General features: G+C 44.8%; 1 protein-coding gene across 1 annotated transcript in view; it reads right to left on the reverse strand.

Moving 5' to 3' along the window:
- LOC139419808 (peripheral-type benzodiazepine receptor-associated protein 1-like) overlaps positions 1 to 21,690 on the reverse strand; it is a 193,532-nt gene that overhangs the window by 28,973 nt on the left and 142,869 nt on the right. The window contains exons 14-21 of the mRNA XM_071169793.1: positions 19,327 to 19,568; positions 13,280 to 13,386; positions 10,174 to 10,283; positions 9,049 to 9,933; positions 8,637 to 8,788; positions 7,260 to 8,240; positions 6,221 to 6,565; positions 1,997 to 2,137 (exon numbers count right to left, since the gene is read on the reverse strand). Coding sequence (XP_071025894.1) covers positions 1,997 to 2,137; positions 6,221 to 6,565; positions 7,260 to 8,240; positions 8,637 to 8,788; positions 9,049 to 9,933; positions 10,174 to 10,283; positions 13,280 to 13,386; positions 19,327 to 19,568 — 2,963 coding nt within the window. The remainder of the gene's footprint in view (positions 1 to 1,996; positions 2,138 to 6,220; positions 6,566 to 7,259; positions 8,241 to 8,636; positions 8,789 to 9,048; positions 9,934 to 10,173; positions 10,284 to 13,279; positions 13,387 to 19,326; positions 19,569 to 21,690) is intronic.

Here is a 21,690-nt window from a genome sequence, read left to right on the forward strand (position 1 = left end):
GGTGTGTGTGTTATGGTGTGTGTGTTATGGTGTGTCTGTTATGGTGTGTCTGCTATGGTGTGTGTGTTATGATGTGTCTGTGTTATGGTGTGTGTGGTGTGTGTGTTATGGTGTGTGTGTTATGGTGTGTGTGTTATGGTGTGTCTGCGTTATGGTGTGTGTGTGTTATGGTGTGTTATGGTGTGTGTGTGTTATGGTGTGTGTGGTATGGTGTGTTATGGTGTGTGTGGTGTATGTGTTATGGTGTGTCTGTGTTATGGTGTGTGTGGTGTGTGTGTTATGGTGTGTCTGTGTTATGGTGTGTTATGGTGTGTGTGTTATGGTTTGTGTTTTATGGTGTGTTATGATGTGTGTGTTATGGTGTGTTATGGTGTGTGTGGTATGGTTTGTGTGTTATTGTGTGTGTGTTATGATGTGTGTGTTATTGTGTGTGTGTTATGATGTGTGTGTTATGGTGTGTTATGGTGTGTGTGTTATGGTGTGTGTGTTATGGTGTGTGTGTGTTATGGTGTGTGTGTGTTATGGTGTGTGTGTGTTATGGTGTGTGTGTGTGTTATGGTGTGTGTGTGTTATGATGTGTGTGTGTTATGATGTGTGTGTGTTATGGTGTGTGTGTTATGGTGTGTGTGGTGTGTGTGGTGTGTGTATAATGGTGTGTCTGGTGTGTGTGTTATGGTGTGAGTGGTTTGTGTGTTATGGTGTGTGTGTGTTATGGTGTGTGTGTGTGTGTTATGGTGTGTGTGTTATGGTGTGTGTGATGTGTGTGGTGTGTTATGGTGTGTGTGGTGTGTGTGTTATGGGGTGTGTGTGTTATGGTGTGTGTGTGTTATGGTGTGTGTGTGTGTTATGGTGTGTGTGTGTTATGGTGTGTGTGTGTGTTATGGTGTGTGTGGTGTGCGTGTGGTGTTATGGTGTGTGTGGTGTGTGTGTTATGGTGTGTGTGGTGTGTGTGTGGTGTGTGTGGTGTGTTATAGTGTGTGTGGCGTGTGTGTTATGGTGTGTGTGTTATGGGGTGTGTGTGTGTTATGGTGTGTGTGTGTTATGGTGTGTGTGTGTTATGGTGTGTGTGTTTTATGGTGTGTGTGTGTGTGATGGTGTGTGTGTTATGGTGTGTGTGTGTGTGTGATGGTGTGTGTGTTATGGTGTGTGTGTGATGGTGTGTGTGTGTGTGTGTGATGGTGTGTGTGTGTGTGATGGTGTGTGTGTGTGTGATGGTGTGTGTGTTATGGTGTGTGTGTTATGGTGTGTGTGTGTTATGGTGTGTGTGTGTTATGGTGTGTGTGGTGTGTGTGTTATGGTGTGTGTGTTATGGTGTGTGTGTGTTATGGTGTGTGTGTGTTATGGTGTGTGTGTGTGTTATGGTGTGTGTGTGTGTTATGATGTGTGTGTGTTATGATGTGTGTGTGTTATGGTGTGTGTGTTATGGTGTGTGTGGTGTGTGTGGTGTGTGTATAATGGTGTGTGTGGTGTGTGTGTTATGGTGTTTGTGGTTTGTGTGTTATGGTGTGTGTGTGTGTGTTATGGTGTGTGTGTGTGTGTTATGGTGTGTGTGTGTGTTATGGTGTGTGTGATGTGTTATGGTGTGTGTGTGTTATGGTGTGTGTGTGTGTTATGGTGTGTGTGGTGTGTGTGTGGTGTTATGGTGTGTGTGGTGTGTGTGTTATGGTGTGTGTGGTGTGTGTGTGTGGTGTTTGTGGTGTGTTGTGGTGTGTGTGGTGTGTGTGTTATGGTGTGTGTGTTATGGGGTGTGTGTGTTATGGTGTGTGTGTGTTATGGTGAGTGTGTGTTATGGTGTGTGTGTGTTATGGTGTGTGTGTGTGTGATGGTGTGTGTGTTATGGTGTGTGTGTGTGTGATGGTGTGTGTGTTATGGTGTGTGTGTGTGTGTGATGGTGTGTGTGTGTGTGATGGTGTGTGTGTGTGTGATGGTGTGTGTGTGTGATGGTGTGTGTGTGTGATGGTGTGTGTGTGATGGTGTGTGTGTGGTGACTGTTTACCCTGTTGGCTCCGATGGTGTACCCCCGGGCCAGGGCGGATCCAGGGGGGTCAGAGTAGAGGTCATCCTCCTCTTCCTCCAGGATATCAGACAGGTCAGATCCCCTACTGCTCTCTGGCTCCACCAGACCGGCGGTATACCGCTGAACCACAGGACAGAACCACACAGCACAACACACTTACAGACCGGCAGTATACCGCTGAACCACAGGACAGAACCACACAGCACAACACACTTACAGACCGGCAGTATACCGCTGAACCGCAGGACAGAACCACACAGCACAACACACTTACAGACCGGCAATATACCGCTGAACCGCAGGACAGAACCACACAGCACAACACACTTACAGACCGGCAGTATAACGCTGAACCGCAGGACAGAACCACACAGCACAACACACTTACAGACCGGCAGGATACCGCTGAACCACAGGACAGAACCACACAGCACAACACACTTACAGACCGGCAGTATACCGCTGAACCACAGGACAGAACCACACAGCACAACACACTTACAGACCGGCAGTATACCGCTGAACCACAGGACAGAACCACACAGCACAACACACTTACAGACCGGCAGTATACCGCTGGACCACAGGACAGAACCACACAGCACAACACACTTACAGACCGGCAGTATACCGCTGAACCACAGGACAGAACCACACAGCACAACACACTTACAGACCGGCAGTATACCGCTGAACCACAGGACAGAACCACACAGCACAACACACTTACAGACCGGCAGTATACCGCTGAACCACAGGACAGAACCACACAGCACAACACACTTACAGACCGGCAGTATACCGCTGAACCACAGGACAGAACCACACAGCACAACACACTTACAGACCGGCAGTATACCGCTGAACCGCAGGACAGAACCACACAGCACAACACACTTACAGACCGGCAGTATACCGCTGAACCGCAGGACAGAACCACACAGCACAACACACTTACAGACCGGCAGTATACCGCTGAACCGCAGGACAGAACCACACAGCACAACACACTTACAGACCGGCAGTATACCGCTGAACCGCAGGACAGAACCACACAGCACAACACACTTACAGACCGGCAGTATACCGCTGAACCACAGGACAGAACCACACAGCACAACACACTTACAGACCGGCAGTATACCGCTAAACCACAGGATATACCGCTAAACCACAGGACAGAACCACACAGCACAACACACTTACAGACCGGCAGTATACCGCTGAACCACAGGACAGAACCACACAGCACAACACACTTACAGACCGGCAGTGGACCACAGGACAGAACCACACAGCACAACACACTTACAGACCGGCAGTATACCGCTGAACCACAGGACAGAACCACACAGCACAACACACTTACAGACCGGCAGTATACCGCTGAACCACAGGACAGAACCACACAGCACAACACACTTACAGACCGGCAGTATACCGCTGAACCACAGGACAGAACCACACAGCACAACACACTTACAGACCGGCAGTATACCGCTGAACCACAGGACAGAACCACACAGCACAACACACTTACAGACCGGCAGTATACCGCTGAACCACAGGACAGAACCACACAGCACAACACACTTACAGACCGGCAGTATACCGCTGAACCACAGGACAGAACCACACAGCACAACACACTTACAGACCGGCAGTATACCGCTGAACCGCAGGACAGAACCACACAGCACAACACACTTACAGACCGGCAGTATACCGCTGAACCGCAGGACAGAACCACACAGCACAACACACTTACAGACCGGCAGTATACCGCTGAACCGCAGGACAGAACCACACAGCACAACACACTTACAGACCGGCAGTATACCGCTGAACCGCAGGACAGAACCACACAGCACAACACACTTACAGGTCGGCGTGGAATAACCAATGATGTTGCTTGCCTAACTCATATAAAACATACGCAACGGGACAGGCATATGGATTAACCAATGATGTATTAGCCAATACACAAATCTACATTTAGAGTCAATATTATTTTAGTGCTATTAACTGTAGTTGCCAATAAAAGTGAAACATTAATTTATTAGGTACATTTGCGCTAAATTCTACTATGAGGTATATCTTGAAATCCTGCCTCTATCCTCAATACTTCCTGGTCTGAAGCACCCTGTTGATACACAAGAGATAATGATCCCAAGGCTTTTCCTAGAGCTAGGGCAGTAACTGATTAATCTAAACAAGAGATAATGATCCCAATGCTTTTCCTAGAGCTAGGGCAGTAACTGATTAATCTAAACAAGAGTGCTGGGTGATGTTGGCACTCTTTCAACCTGTGTGTGAGGGCATGACCACTGATCTCTCTCTCTAAGAGTTTCTACCTGAGCCGGCGTTATCCAAATCATCAGAGGATTAAAACACAGTTAGTACTAGCCAATGTGAAGGGAATAGGGACGTAAAGATAACTTCAGAGGTGTCTGCTGTAGCTTGCAGATAGTATCTTCCCAGGAAACTGCCCGTGACATTTAAAGGTATTTGGTAATTTGTTCTATTCATTGTTGATGTAATCCCCAAAATAGTTTTGCATGTCAGCAATCAAGTTTTCAAGATACAGTATATAACTTTCAATATACAGAAATACAGCCGGTATTATGCATTTTGTATCATATGATGTAAAACATAATACCGGCTGTATTTCTGCATTTTGAAAATTATTTATCTTGAAAACTTGATTGCTGATATGCAAAACATGTTGGGGACTACATCAACAATGGACTAATGAAACATATTCAAAGAAGCACAGTCTGTACTAACTAACTAATTAATTAATGAACTAACTACTGTGCATTTGGAAAGTATTCAGACCCTTTGACTTTTTCCACATTTATGTTACAGCCTTATTCTAAAATGGATTCAATCAAATAAAATCTACACACAATACCTCATAATGAAAAAGCAAAAACAGTTTTTAGAATTTCAGCAAATTTGTTCAAATTAAAAACAGAAATACCTTATTCAGACCCTTTGCTATGACACTCGAAATTGATCTCAGGTGCATCTTGTTTCCATTGATCAATCATCCTTGAGATCTTTCTACAACTTGATTGGAGTCCACCTGTGGTAAATTCAATTGATTGGACATGATTTGGAAAGGCAACACACCTGTCTATATTAGGTCCCACAGTTGACAGTGCATGTCAGAGCAAAAACCAAGCCATGAGGTCAAAGGAATTGTCCGTAGAGCTCCGAGACAGGATTGTGTCGAGGAACAGATCTGTGGAAGTTTACCAAGAAAATGTATGCAGCATTGAAGGTCCCCAAGAACACAGTGGCCTCCATCATTCTGAAATGGAAGAAGTTTGGAACCACCAAGACTCTTCCTAGAGCTGGCCGCCCGGCCAAACTGAGCAATCAGGGGAGAAGGGCCTTGGTCAGGGAGGTGACCAAGAACCTGATGGTCATTCTGAGAGAGCTCCAGAGTTCTTCTGTGGAGATGGGAGAACCTTCCAGAAGGACAACCATCTCTGCAGCACTCCACCAATCAGGCCTTTATGTTAGAGTGGCCAGATGGAAGCCACTCCTCAGTAAAAGGCACATGACAGCCAGCTTGGAGTTTTCCAAAAGGCACATAAAGACTCTCAGATCATGAGAAACAAGACTCTCTGGTCTGATGAAACCCAGATTGAACTCTTTTTGCTTTTTCTTTATGGGGTATTGTGTGTAGATTAATGAGGAAAACATGTCACATGGCCTGAATACTTTCCAAATGCACTGTACCTAACTTACCTACCTACCTTACAATACCTACCTAGCTACCTACCTACCTACCTTACAATACCTACCTACCTACCTACCTTACAATACCTACCTAGCTACCTACCTACCTACCTTACAATACCTACCTACCTACCTACCTACCTTACAATACCTACCTACCTACCTACCTACAGTACCTACCTACCTACCTACAGTACCTACCTACCTACCTACCTACCTACAGTACCTACCTACCTACCTACCTACCTACCTACCTACCTACCTACCTACCTACCTACCTACCTACCTTACAATACCTACCTAGCTACCTACCTTACAATACCTACCTAGCTACCTACCTACCTACCTACCTACCTACCTACAGTACCTACCTACCTACCGTACCTACCTACCTACCTACCTACCTACCTACCTACCTACCTACCTACCTAATTAACTAATTAACTAACCAACCTGATGCCTGTTGAAGCCTGTGTCCTGGTCCTGACTGAGGAACTCCTCCATGGACACCAAGCGTGTGGTCGGCCTCTCCATGGAGTAGTCTGGTTCTGACTCCAGGGGAGAGGGGGCTCTGGGGGGCCGAAGAGGCTGTGTGTCCAGGGGGTTGGTGAGGTCCCCAGCGGGTGGCACAAGGGCCTTGGGCGGGGTGGGGTAGGGCTCAGGGGTTGAAAGGTTGACACGGGAGTCATCCTCCACAGGGAGAAAGTCTGTGATGGACATGACAGGACGGGGAACTATGGGGCGATCTGTGTCTGCTCTTCTCTGCTCCGTGGCCGCTGCTGGGCCTAGATGTGGGCTCTGGTTGGAGGACAAGGATATACAGTATTACATACGCTTAGTCAACATAGTTACAGTAATGTAGACTAGATAACGACAGGTGAGTTCTAGAGGTTCTAGATGAGTGTTCTAGAGTAGGTGAGTTCTAGAGTTCTAGATGAACATTCTAGAGCAGGTAAGTTCTAGATGAGTGTTCTCGAGCAAGTGAGTTCTAGATTAATGTTCTAGAGCAAGTAAGTTCTAGAGTTCTAGATGAGAGTTATAGAGTAGGTGAGTTCTAGAGTTCTAAATAAGAGTTATGGAGCATGTAAGAATTTAGAGTTCTAGATGAGCATTCTAGAGCAGGTGAGACCTAGAGTTCTAGATGAGTGTTCTAGAGCAGGTGAGTTCTAGATGACACTTCTAGAGCAGGTGAGTTTTAGAGTTCTAGATGAGAGTTCTAGAGCAGGTGAGTTAGAGAATTTTAGAGCAGGTGAGTTTTAGGGTTTTAGATGAGAGTTCTAGAGCAGGTGAGACCTAGAGTTCTAGATGAGCATTGTAGAGGAGGTTAGTTCTAGAGTTCTAGATGAATGTTCTAGAGCAGGTGAGTTCGATATGAGAGTTCTAGATCAGGGGAGTTCTAGATGACACTTCTAGAGCAGGTGAGTTTTAGAGTTCTATATGACAGTTCTTAATACGAGTTCTAGAGCAGGTGTTTAAGCAGTGTTGTACATACCGTTGTGGTGATGTGAGAAGCTGATGGTAGCATGGCCTGATAGGCTGACGGTACTGATGGTAACTTGGCCTGATAGTTAAGTGCTACTGGAGATGACATAGCCTCAAGCACTGCCAAGGCAGCCCAAGGGGGAACAGGAGATTTTGCTAAGGGGTTAGCCCAGACCTCCGCGTACGAGGCAGGGTGTGGGGAGCAGGCCTCTGTGTGGAGGGCCCCGTTAGGGCCCATGGCGTGGGCGACTTCTAGTGGCGGCGAGGCAGTGGCGTAGGGCAGCGTGGACACTTTGGCAGCTGAGTTCCCGTAAGATGGGGATTGGGGCTGGACGGGTGGTGACGAAGACAGGTAGGGGGGCGACTGGTGGACAGGAGTTGACTGATGCACTGGGGGTGACTGGTAGGAGGGCGACTGGTGGACAGGAGTTGACTGATGCACTGGGGGTGACTGGTAGGGAGACGACTGGTGGACAGGAGTTGACTGTTGCACTGGGGGTGACTGGTAGGGGGGCGACTGGTGGACAGGAGTTGACTGATGCACTGGGGTTGACTGGTAGGGGGGCGACTGGTGGACAGGAGTTGACTGATGCACTGGGGGTGACTGGTAGGGGGGCGACTGGTGAACAGGAGTTGACTGATGCACTGGGGGTGACTGGTAGGGTGGCGACTGGTAGATAGGGGTTGACTGACGAATGGGGGGTGACTGGTAGATAGGGGTTGACTGGTGAATGGGGGGTGACTGGTAGGGTGGCGACTGGTGGACAGGGGTTGACTGACGAATGGGGGTTGACGAGGAACAGGAGGCGGCCGAAGCCTGGCCGGTCATGATGTTGGACAACTTGGCGGGCACGTTGACTGGCACAGAGTCGATTGACTCCCCATGGGCAGACATGGTGCGCACAGTGAGCTCGTGGGCTGCCATCAGGGACTGGATCTGAGACGGGCCCATTAGGGCACTGCCCGCTGTTGGGGATGACACCTCCAACACCTAGGGTATTGCAGGAGAGGAGAGAGGGGTCAACAGCACAGACACACACTATCCTCACACCTCTGACACAAACAATAGACAGGTCAGCAGCGTGGGACAAGACATCACTACAGTCGAAGCTGAATCACCGACAAATACTGTGGAACACAAACACACACCACTGTCTTGAGAAAGAGAGCAATACAGAACCTCTCTTAAAACACTGGCCTGACAGACACACTCAATGGGCCTTTAGAGCCCAGAACCTCTCCTAAAACACTGGCCTGACAGACACACTCAATTCAAACTAATTTCAGAACTATTTCCCTCCCATCATAATTTCGTCGTCTTTTACATCCAAAACCTAAAACACGCTGCTCTGTGTCCAGTGAAGAAACACAATACTACAGTTCTCGCCTTTCTCTTGTCAGCGTAGATTGTGTATCCGGTGACGCGGACCCCGTTGGAGGTCCCAGCAGCATCGATGGTGACAGGCAGCCAGCTGATGAGGGCGATTCCCGGGGACGGCCCCTGCTCCAGCTGCACGCCTAGAGGAGCGTCTGGGGGGCCTGGGAGACGAGGGATTAAACATCAAACCACGAGCAAATCTCAGCTCATAAACAGCCCCCTGAATACATTCCTCTTCTCTAATCAGGGACTGTTTTAAAGACCGAGGACACCAGTTGAGTGGAATCTCTGGCAAATCACTGACATGACTCAAACTAGCTTTCGTGTAGAAACATAAAACCAGCAGTTCCTCAGCCCTCCTTACTTGGACTTGAGTATCTCTGATCTTCAGCAACTCTCTCCCCTGTCTCGCAACACGTACCTGCGGCCAACGTGGTGAAGGTGGTGGTGGCGGTCTTGTGTTCCCGTCTCTCCTGGGGAATCTCCCAGGGGGTTTGGTGCGGCTGAGCCTCCACCTTGACTGTGTACTGAAGGCTGGGCGTGAGGTTACCGAGGCACAGTGAGTAGCTGCCAGCCTTCACCAGTTCCATCTCCTCCTCGTTCAAGGACACAACATGCACATAGTTACTGTTGCTCGGCAGCCAGGCCAGGCTGGCCGAGGTGGCGGTGACCCGGTCGACTCTGAGCTGGGTGGGCGCCACACACACGTCCCTGCCCACCAGTAATGAGCAACGGAGCTGGTCCGAGTTGCCGCGCTCTGTCAGGCTCTGCACAGACACCCGGTAGGCCTTGAGGGTGACGTCTAGTCTCTCTAGGACAGCTTTAGTCTGGGAGCCGAAGGGCACGTTGAGCTTCAGCTCCTGGTCCACGTATACATTGTAGCTCCACACGTTGCCCCAGCCCGCCGGCACCAGCGGTCCGTCCCAGCTGATGATGATGCTCTTGGCCAGCTGCTTGATGAGGGTGAGCTTGCGCGGGTAAGGCACAGTGCCCACCTCTAGGTCCAGATCCAGGCCGTTGGTGAGGGGGGCTGGGAGGGATGGATCCGAGGGGAACTGCTCCCCTGAGGGGACGGAGAGAGAAACCGGGACCGAGGCTGCTGGCGTAGGGTCTGTCCTCTCAGAGGTACCTGGGCCCCCAAGGCAGAGGTGGTGCTGGTGACTGGCGCTGTGCAGGCTGCTGTCCAGCAGGGAGTTGTGGGATATATCCGTGCCCTCTGGAACGTGGGCGCTTATCATGTCGTCGTCTGAGACACGCTCCACAAAGTTGGAGGGGACCAGCCCTCTTCGCCCGTCCATCAGCTCTCCTGAAGTGGGACAGAGAGAGAGGGGACTTCCGTTTGGTGTTTTGTTTCAGACACTAAAAACTTTGAAAGTGTTAACATTTCAGTGTTAAATTGTAACTTTCAGTGTTAACATTTCAGTGTTAAATTGTAACTTTCAGTGTTAACATTTCAACATAAAAAAATCTAAATATCAGTGTTAACATTGCAGTGTACATTTTTTTACTTTCAGTGTTAAAACGTAAGGTTTTGGAGAAGTCCCACCTTCATAGAAGCCGTCGTCATCCATACCGCCATAAACATAGATGTACTCCCCAGCGGTGAGAGGCAGCTCCACCTCCGGGTTATCATTGGGACCATCATAAGGGTTATAGCTGGAGAAAAATAACGCCGTATTAGTATTAGAAACACAACTGATCTCATTGTTATTGTTAACTGTTGTATACCGAGATTCTCTGTGAAAAAGAAGAAGAAGAAGAAGAAACATTCTTTAATTCTTTCTACCGAGATTCTCTGTGAAAAAGAAGAAGAAGAAGAAACATTCTTTAATTCTTTCTACCGAGATTCTCTGTGAAAAAGAAGAAGAAGAAGAAGAAACATTCTTTAATTCTTTCTACCGAGATTCTCTGTGAAAAAGAAGAAGAAGAAGAAACATTCTTTAATTCTTTCTACCGAGATTCTCAGTGAAAAAGAGGAAGAAGAAGAAGAAACATTCTTTAATTCTTTCTACCGAGATTCTCTGTGAAAAAGAGGAAGAAGAAGAAGAAACATTCTTTAATTCTTTCTACCGAGATTCTCTGTGAAAAAGAGGAAGAAGAAGAAGAAACATTATTTAATTCTTTCTACCGAGATTCTCTGTGAAAAAGAGGAAGAAGAAGAAGAAACATTCTTTAATTCTTTCTACCGAGATTCTCAGTGAAAAAGAAGAAGAAGAAGAAGAAACATTCTTTAATTCTTTCTTCCGAGATTCTCTGTGAAAAAGAAGAAGAAGAAGAAGAAACATTCTTTAATTCTTTCTACCGAGATTCTCTGTGAAAAAGAAGAAGAAGAAGAAGAAACATTCTTTAATTCTTTCTACCGAGATTCTCTGTGAAAAAGAGGAAGAAGAAGAAGAAACATTCTTTAATTCTTTCTACCGAGATTCTCTGTGAAAAAGAAGAAGAAGAAGAAGAAACATTCTTTAATTATATCTACCGAGATTCTCTGTGAAAAAGAAGAAGAAGAAGAAGAAACATTCTTTAATTCTTTCTACCGAGATTCTCTGTGAAAAAGAGGAAGAAGAAGAAGAAACATTCTTTAATTCTTTCTACCGAGATTCTCTGTGAAAAAGAAGAAGAAGAAGAAGAAGAAACATTCTTTAATTCTTTCTACCGAGATTCTCTGTGAAAAAGAAGAAGAAGAAGAAACATTCTTTAATTCTTTCTACTGAGATTCTCTGTGAAAAAGAAGAAGAAGAAGAAGAAACATTCTTTAATTCTTTCTACCGAGATTCTCTGTGAAAAAGAAGAAGAAGAAGAAGAAACATTCTTTAATTCTTTCTACCAAGATTCTCTGTGAAAAAGAAGAAGAAGAAACATTCTTTAATTCTTTCTACCGAGATTCTCTGTGAAAAAGAAGAAGAAGAAGAAGAAACATTCTTTAATTCTTTCTACCGAGATTCTCTGTGAAAAAGAAGAAGAAGAAGAAGAAACATTCTTTAATTCTTTCTACCGAGATTCTCTGTGAAAAAGAAGAAGAAGAAGAAACATTCTTTAATTCTTTCTACCGAGATTCTCTGTGAAAAAGAAGAAGAAGAAGAAGAAACATTCTTTAATTCTTTCTACTGAGATTCTCTGTGAAAAAGAGGAAGAAGAAGAAGAAACATTCTTTAATTCTTTCTACCGAGATTCTCTGTGAAAAAGATGAAGAAGAAACATTCTTTAATTCTTTCTACCGAGATTCTCTGTGAAAAAGAGGAAGAAGAAGAAGAAACATTCTTTAATTCTTTCTACCGAGATTCTCTGTGAAAAAGAGGAAGAAGAAGAAGAAACATTCTTTAATTCTTTCTACCGAGATTCTCTGTGAAAAAGAAGAAGAAGAAGAAGAAACATTCTTTAATTCTTTCTACTGAGATTCTCTGTGAAAAAGAGGAAGAAGAAGAAGAAGAAGAAACATTCTTTAATTCTTTCTACCGAGATTCTCTGTGAAGAAGAAGAAGAAGAAGAAACATTCTTTAATTCTTTCTACCGAGATTCTCTGTGAAAAAGAAGAAGAAGAAGAAACATTCTTTAATTCTTTCTACCGAGATTCTCTGTGAAAAAGAAGAAGAAGAAGAAGAAACATTCTTTAATTCTTTCTACCGAGATTCTCTGTGAAAAAGAGGAAGAAGAAGAAGAAACATTCTTTAATTCTTTCTACCGAGATTCTCTGTGAAAAAGAAGAAGAAGAAGAAGAAATATTCTTTAATTCTTTCTACCGAGATTCTCTGTGAAAAAGAAGAAGAAGAAGAAACATTCTTTAATTCTTTCTACTGAGATTCTCTGTGAAAAAGAAGAAGAAGAAGAAGAAACATTCTTTAATTCTTTCTACCGAGATTCTCTGTGAAAAAGAAGAAGAAGAAGAAGAAACATTCTTTAATTCTTTCTACTGAGATTCTCTGTGAAAAAGAGGAAGAAGAAGAAGAAGAAGAAACATTCTTTAATTCTTTCTACCGAGATTCTCTGTGAAAAAGATGAAGAAGAAACATTCTTTAATTCTTTCTACCGAGATTCTCTGTGAAAAAGAGGAAGAAGAAGAAGAAACATTCTTTAATTCTTTCTACCGAGATTCTCTGTGAAAAAGAGGAAGAAGAAGAAGAAACATTCTTTAATTCTTTCTACCGAGATTCTCTGTGAAAAAGAAGAAGAAGAAGAAGAAACATTCTTTAATTCTTTCTACTGAGATTCTCTGTGAAAAAGAGGAAGAAGAAGAAGAAGAAGAAACATTCTTTAATTCTTTCTACCGAGATTCTCTGTGAAAAAGAAGAAGAAGAAGAAACATTCTTTAATTCTTTCTACCGAGATTCTCTGTGAAAAAGAAGAAGAAGAAGAAACATTCTTTAATTCTTTCTACCGAGATTCTCTGTGAAAAAGAAGAAGAAGAAGAAGAAACATTCTTTAATTCTTTCTACCGAGATTCTCTGTGAAAAAGAGGAAGAAGAAGAAGAAACATTCTTTAATTCTTTCTACCGAGATTCTCTGTGAAAAAGAAGAAGAAGAAGAAGAAACATTCTTTAATTCTTTCTACTGATTAACGCCACTAAATCTAGCATCAAAACAATAACAAGGAGAAATCAACAACAAAGTGAGGTCATACTGCTGATTTGGCCGACGCTCTGTCTGCCAGTCCTTACCTGTATCTGGCAATGAACACCTGTAGCTGGGAGGCTCCCCTGAGAGCTGTGTAAGGCGCTGGGGATACATCGATGTCCAGCTCCTCCACTTCACTGGCCGTGTCAACCTGACGACATGACAGTCAACATGTTGTACTCTGTGCTGGTTGGTGGGTGAGAGCTTGACGCCGCCAATTTAAATTCCCGCAGGGTTTTGTCCAGGATAATATTACATATTCATGTAGAAAAAAATGTATAGCACTCACTGGAATGTAAAGTGTCTTTGGATAAAAGCGCTTGCTAAATGTAAATAAATAAATATACTTCATATTGGAACTTTGATCTGGGGCGGCAGGGTAGCCTAGTGGTTAGAGCGTTGGACTAGTAACAGGAAGGTAGTTCAAACCCCCGAGCTGACAAATCTGTCGTTCTGCCCCTGAACAGGCAGTTAACCCACTGTCATTGAAAATAAGAATTTGTTCTTAACTGACTTGCCTAGTTAAATAAAGGTAAAATAAAAAATAAAATCAGAGGTCAAAACCTTCCCACCCCCTGGCTGGATCAATGCCTCCTGAATAGCAGAAGGCCACAAGCATGATTATTATTGTCTTTCTGTCATCGACTTACTCCCTCTACATCAGAGATTTATGTATAACGTGGGGCAGCTGGGCACAATTCACAGTGGATTGGGACAGTGGCCACTAACAAGCTGCTTAAACAGTACCTTCTCTCAAAATACTCCCAGCATCAGCTTAATGATGACCGCCTATGTTTTCCTCTGGCTAATACTGCAGGCCGACAAACACACAAACACCCTATTCCCTACAGTGCACTACTTCCCCATATAGTGCAAAACGTGTTGACCAGGGCAGATTCGGTTCCAATAGACACACTGATATAAAAACACACTGAGTGTGTTTGTTTGTCGTCTGGTCGTATGACTAGTTATAGGGTATGAATGATACACTACATGTAAACAATGAGAAAACAGACATCGTATTTGTAGCTCCCTGCCTGGGAAAAAACCTTTTCAGGATAATCACACACAACTACTACAACCTTTTATAATCCAAAACAGAATCCACAGCACTGGGATTATCTCACTAAATATGAGCTTTAGAGAGCCAGCTGTTGTTGGTAGTGTCTGGCTGGCTGGATGGATGGATGGATGGATGGATGGATGGATGAGAGGGAGGATAGACACTCACTACAGAGACTGGATGAGAGGGAGGATAGACACTCACTACAGAGATACTGGATGAGAGGGAGGATAGACACTCACTACAGAGATACTGGATGAGAGGGAGGATAGACACTCACTACAGAGATACTGGATGAGAGGGAGGACATATACCCACTACAGAGAGACTAGATGAGAGGGAGGATAGACACTCACTACAGAGAGACTGGATGAGAGGGAGGATAGACACTCACTACAGAGAGACTGGATGAGAGGGAGGATAGACACTCACTACAGAGACTGGATGAGAGGGAGGATAGACACTCACTACAGAGATACTGGATGAGAGGGAGGATAGACACTACAGAGAGACTGGGTGAGAGGGAGGATAGACACTCACTACAGAGAGACTGGATGAGAGGGAGGATAGACACTCACTACAGAGACTGGATGAGAGGGATGATAGACACTCACTACAGAGACTGGGTGAGAGGGAGGATAGACACTTACTACAGAGAGACTGGATGAGAGGGAGGATAGACACGACAGAGAGACTGGATGAGAGGGAGGATAGACACTCACTACAGAGACTAGATGAGTGGGAGGATAGACACTCACTACAGAGAGACTGGATGAGAGGGAGGATAGACACGACAGAGAGACTGGATGAGAGGGAGGATAGACACTCACTACAGAGACTGGATGAGAGGGAGGATAGACACTCACTACAGAGACTAGGTGAGAGGGAGGATAGACACTTACTACAGAGAGACTGGATGAGAGGGAGGATAGACACGACAGAGAGACTGGATGAGAGGGAGGATAGACACTCACTACAGAGACTAGATGAGTGGGAGGATAGACACTCACTACAGAGAGACTGGATGAGAGGGAGGATAGACACGACAGAGAGACTCAGACCCAAAACTAGCTGCCTAGAACACAAAGCTGGACACTGCATGAGGGAGGGCCTGCTGCTTCAAAACTCCAACCCAAAAGGGTATTATCTTTCCCACTGTAAGTGCTGCATTTGTCTTTGGTCAATGTCCTACACCACAATGCCATGTGAGAGAGACAGAAAATAATTAATGCACAAAACTGGAAACTGAATTGGAGAAGACCGAGACCAGCCAACCTCAACCAGGTCTTATTCTGTTATCTCCAACACTGATAGAAGACACCCCCCAACCAGGTCTTATTCTGTTATCTCCAACACTGATAGAAGACACCCCCCAACCAGGTCTTATTCTGTTATCTCCAACACTGATAGAAGACAGACCCCCAACCAGGTCTTATTCTGTTATCTCTAACACTGATAGAAGACAGACCTCCAACCTCAACAAGGTCCTATTCTGTTATCTCCAACACTGATAGAAGACACCCCCCCAACCAGGTCTTATTCTGTTATCTCTAACACTGATTGAAGACAGACCTCCAACCTCAACAAGGTCCTATTCTGTTATCTCCAACACTGATAGAAGACACCCCCCCAACCAGGTCTTATTCTGTTATCTCTAACACTGATTGAAGACAGACCTCCAACCTCAACAAGGTCCTATTCTGTTATCTCCAACACTGATAGAAGACACCACCCCAACCAGGTCTTATTCTGTTATCTCCAACACTGATAGAAGACAGACCCCCCCAACCAGGTCTTATTCTGTTATCTCCAACACTGATAGAAGACAGACCTCCAACCTCAAGAAGGTCCTATTCTGTTATCTCCAACACTGATAGAAGACACCCCCCAACCAGGTCCTATTCTGTTATCTCCAACACTGACAGAAGACACCCCCCAACAAGGTCTTATTATGTTATCTCCAACACTGATAGAAGACAGACCCCCAACCAGGTCTTATTCTGTTATCTCCAACACTGATAGAAGACAGACCCCCAACCTCAACATGGTGTTAAATCTGCTCCTGCCACGCCCTCTACTGCTCATCCTGTGTCTCCTTGACCTGCCGCCACTCCCCCTGTACTCTCTCACTCTCCCTCTCTCTCTCTCTCTCTGTGTGATTGTGTGGACAGAGACAGGTGTGCTGGTATGCCGGAGTCAGCAGATCCCCACCAGCTGCAATCTGTTCCATAATCAAGACCTCCACAAATACTCAGTCCTGCCACTTTCACACAACCCCTCTCGCTCCAGACTCAGCCTCTGGACCTTACCCTGTCTCGACCCCTCTCGCTCCAGCCTCAGCCTCCGGACCTTACCCTGTCTCAACCCCTCTCGCTCCAGCCTCAGCCTCCGGACCTTACCCTGTCTCAACCCCTCTCGCTCCAGCCTCAGCCTCCGGACCTGGTTACCCTGTCTCAACCCCTCTCGCTCCAGCCTCAGCCTCCGGACCTGGTTACCCTGTCTCAACCCCTCTCGCTCCAGCCTCAGCCTCCGCACCTGGTTACCCTATCCCAACCCCCCTCGCTCCAGCCTCAGCCTCCGCACCTCGTTTCCTGCATCCCGCCCGAGCTTCCCCTGGCCTGCCCTCCATCTTCCCCCTCTAACAAGTTCCAATTCTGTTATCTCCAACACTGATAGAAGACAGACCCCCCTCAACAAGTTCCAATTATGTTATCTCCAACACTGATAGAAGACAGACCCCCCTCTATTCTCCCTAGTGAATAGTGATTCTCCCTAGTGAATAGTGATTCTCCCTAGTGAGCAGTGATTCTCCCTAGTGAGCAGTGATTCTCCCCAGTGAGTTGTGATTTTCTCTAGTGAGAAGTGAATCTCCCAGTGAGTAGTGATTCTCCCCTAGTGAGTAATGATTCTCTCTTGTGATACTCCCTAGTGAGTAGTGATTCTCTCTAGTGATTCTCCCCAGTGAGTAGTGATTCTCCCTAGTGAGTAGTGATTCTCCCTAGTGAGTAGTGATTCTCCCTAGTGAGTAGTGATTATTCCCAGTGAGTAGTGATTCTCCCCAATGAGTAGTGATTCTCCCCAGTGAGCAATGATTCTCCCTAGTGAGTAGTGATTCTCCCTAGTGAGTAGTGATTCTCCCCCGTGAGTAGTGATTCTCCCTAGAGAGTAGTGATTCTCTCTAGTGAGTAGTGATTCGCCCTAGTGATTCTCCCTAGTGAGTAGTGATTCTCCCCAGTGAGTTGTGATTTTCTCTAGTGAGTAGTGAATCTCCCAGTGAGTAGTGATTCTCCCCCCGTGAGTAATGATTCTCTCTAGTGATTCTCCCTAGAGAGTAGTGATTCTCTCCAGTGAGTTGTGATTCTCTCCAGTGAGTTGTGATTCTCTCTAGTGAGTAGTGAATCTCCCTAGTGAGTAGTGATTCTCCCTAGTGAGTAATGATTCTCCCCCGTGAGTAATGATTCTCTCTAGTGAGAACTGATTCTCTCTAGTGATTAGTGATTCTCCATAGTGAGTAGTGATTCGCTCTAGTGAGTAGTCATTCTCCCTAGTGAGTAGTGATTCTCCCTAGTGAATAGTGATTATCCGTAGTGAGTAGTGATTCTCCCTAGTGAGCAGTGATTCTCCCTAGTGAGTAGTGATTCTCCCTAGTGAATAGGGATTCTCCCCAGAGAGTAGTGATTCTCCCTAGAGAGTAGTGATTCTCCCCAGTGAGTTGTGATTCTCCCTAGTCAGTAGTGATTCTCCATAGTGAGTAGTGATTCTCCCGAGTGAGTAGGGATTCTCCCTAGTGAGTAGGGATTCTCCCTAGTGATTATGGATTTTCCCTAGTGAGTAGTGATTCTCCCTAGTGAGTAATGATCTCTCTAGTGATTCTCCCTAGTGAGTAGGGATTCTCCCTAGTGAGTAGTGATTCTCCCTAGTGAGTAATGATTCTCCCCCGTGAGTAATGATTCTCTCTAGTGAGTAGTGATTCGCTCTAGTGAGGAGTCATTCTCCCTAGTGAGTAGTGATTCTCCCTAGTGAATAGTGATTATCCGTAGTGAGTAGTGATTCTCCCAAGTGAGCAGTGATTCTCCCTAGTGAGTAGTGATTCTCCCTAGAGAGTAGTGATTCTCCCCAGTGAGTTGTGATTCTCCCTAGGGAGTAGTGATTCTCCCTAGTGAGTAGGGATTCTCCCGAGTGAGTAGTGATTCTTCCTAGAGAGTAGTGATTCTCTCCAGTGAGTAGTGATTCTCTCCAGTGAGTAGTGATTCTCCCTAGAGAGTAGTGATTCTCCCCAGTGAGTTGTAATTCTCCCTAGTGAGTAGTGATTCTCCCTAGTGAGTAGGGATTCTCCCAAGTGAGTAGTGATTCTCCCTAGAGAGTAGTGATTCTCTCCAGTGAGTAGTGATTCTTCCTAATAAGTAGTGATTCTCCCCAACGAGTAGTGATTCTCCCCAATGAGTAGTTATTATCTCTAGTGAATCTCCCCAGTGAGCAATGATTCTCCGTAGTGAGTCTCCCTAGTGAGTAGGGATTCTCCCTGGTGAGTAGTGATTCTCCCTAGTGAGTAGTGATTCTCCCTTGTGAGTAGTGATTCTTCCCAGTGAGTAGTTATTCTCTCTAGTGATTATCCCTTGTGAGTAGTGATTCTCTCTAGTGACTCTCCCTTGTGAGTAGTGATTCTCCCTGGTGAGTAGTGATTCTCCCTGGTGAGTAGTGATTCTCCCTGGTGAGTAGTGATTCTCTCTAGTGAGTAGTGATTCTCTCTAGTGAGTAGTGATTCTCTCTAGTGAGTAGTGATTCTCTCTAGTGAGTAGTGATTCTCTCTTGTGATTCTCTCTAGTGTGCAGTGATTCTCCCTAGTGAGCAGTGATTCTCCCTAGTGAGCAGTTATTCTCCCTAGTGAGCAGTGATTCTCTCTAGTGAGCAGTGATTCTCCCTAGTGAGCAGTGATTCTCCCTAGTGAGCAGTGATTCTCCCTAGTGAGTGGTGATTCTCCTTAGTGAGTAGTGATTGAATGATATGAAACAGTCCTGGAGCTCTCACCTCGTGTGGCGTGGGGCTGGTCCTGCGTCGGCTGTGGTGGGGGCTGTGGTGGGGGCTGTGGTGGGGGCTGTGGTGGGACTCGGCTGACTTGGGGGAGAGGTGGGTGGTATCAGAGGCAGACTTGGGGGTGCTGGAGGACTTGGTCAGGCTGATGGTGGGCAGCTCACGGTGCTTTACAGTGGGGGAGCGTGTGAGACCCGCAGCGTGAGGGGTGGCCCCCATCCGTAGAGTTGCTGCCACATCTAGGAGGAAGAAGACACTTCATGAGCAAACATATACCACTTCTGGTTTTTCATGTTTATTAGGTAGGACAGTGAGAGAGTGAGAGGAAAGATAGGATGATAGAGCGTGGGTCGGATCGGAACCCATGTGAGCAGCAGCACGTGTTCTGGAGGCAGTGTCCTAGACAGCTGGTCACCCCAGGCCACACACATCTAACCCAAACTCTCCTGCTTGTAGTTAGTTAGGTGGTTGGTAGGTGGTTGGTGTGCAGGCTGCTAGGCGACCAGTAGGATGTGAAGGTAGTGCAAGCAGGCAGGCCTACGTCATCCCAGGGTGATTAAACAGTGGAGTAAAACCCTCCTGTCTCCATCTTTCTCTGTGCTTAATTACATAAAAATCATACAATGTGATTTTCTAGATTTTTGTTTTAGATTCTGTCTCTCACAGTTGAAGTGTACCTATGATACAAATTACAGAACTCTACATGCTTTGCATGTAAGTAGGAAAACCTGCAAAATTGGCAGTGTATCAAATACTTGTTCTCCCCACAGTATATGGATGTATATATAGATGGATATATGGCTGGATATATGGATGTATATATGGATGTATATATGGATATAGAGATGGATATGTGGATATATAGATGATATGTGGCTGGATATATGGATGAATATGTGGATATATAGATGGATATGTGGATATATAGATGGATATGTGGATATATAGATGGATATGTGGATATATAGATGCATATATGGCTGGATATATGGATGAATATGTGGATATATAGATGGATATGTGGATATATAGATGGATCTGTGGATATATAGATGGATATATGGATGTATATGTGGATATATAGATGGGATATATTACTGGATATATAGATGGATATGTGGATATATAGATGGATATATGGCTGGATATATGGGTGGATATGTGGATATATAGATGGATATATGGATGGATATGTGAATATATAGATGGATATGTGGATATATAGATGGATATATAGATGGATATATGGCTGGATATATGGCTGGATATGTGGATATATAGATGGATATACAGATGGATGGATATATAGATGGATATATGGCTGGATATATAGATGGATATATAGATGGATATATGGATGGATATATGGCTGGATATATAGATGGATATATAGATGGATATATAGATGGATATATGGCTGAATATATGGATGGATATATGGATGTATATATGGATGGATGGATGGATATATAGATGGATGTATATATGGATGTATGGATGGATGGATGGATGGAGGGATGGATATATGGATGGATGGATATATAGATGGATGTATATATGGATGTATATATGGATGGATGGATGAATGGATGTATATATGGATGGATGGATGGATATATAGATGGATGTATATATGGATGGATATATGGATGGATGGATGTATATATGGATGTATATATGGATGGAGGGATGGATATATAGATGGATGGATATATGGATGTATATATGGATGTATGGATGTATATATGGATGTATATATGGATGGATGGATGGATGAATGGATGTATATATGGATGGATGGATGTATATATGGATGGATATATAGATGGATGGATATATAGATGGATGGATATATGGATGTATATATGGATATATGGATGTATATATGGATGGATGGATGTATATATGGATGGATGGATGGATGAATGGATGTATATATGGATGGATATATGGATGGATGGATGTATATATGGATGTATATATGGATGGATATATGGATGGATGGATGTATATATGGATGTATATATGGATGGATGGATGGATGAATGGATGTATATATGGATGGATGGATGTATATATGGATGGATATATAGATGGATGGATATATAGATGGATGGATATATGGATGGATAAATAGATGGATGGATATATAGATGGATGGATATATGGATGGATATATAGATGGATGGATGTATATATGGATGGATATATAGATGGATGGATATATGGATGGATATATGGATGGATATATAGATGGATGGATATATAGATGGATGGATATATGGATGGATATATAGATGGATGGATGTATATATGGATGAATGGATGTATATATGGATGGATATATAGATGGATGGATAT

This window comes from Oncorhynchus clarkii, chromosome 10 (assembly GCF_045791955.1).
Source record: "Oncorhynchus clarkii lewisi isolate Uvic-CL-2024 chromosome 10, UVic_Ocla_1.0, whole genome shotgun sequence".
NCBI lineage: Eukaryota > Metazoa > Chordata > Actinopteri > Salmoniformes > Salmonidae > Oncorhynchus > Oncorhynchus clarkii.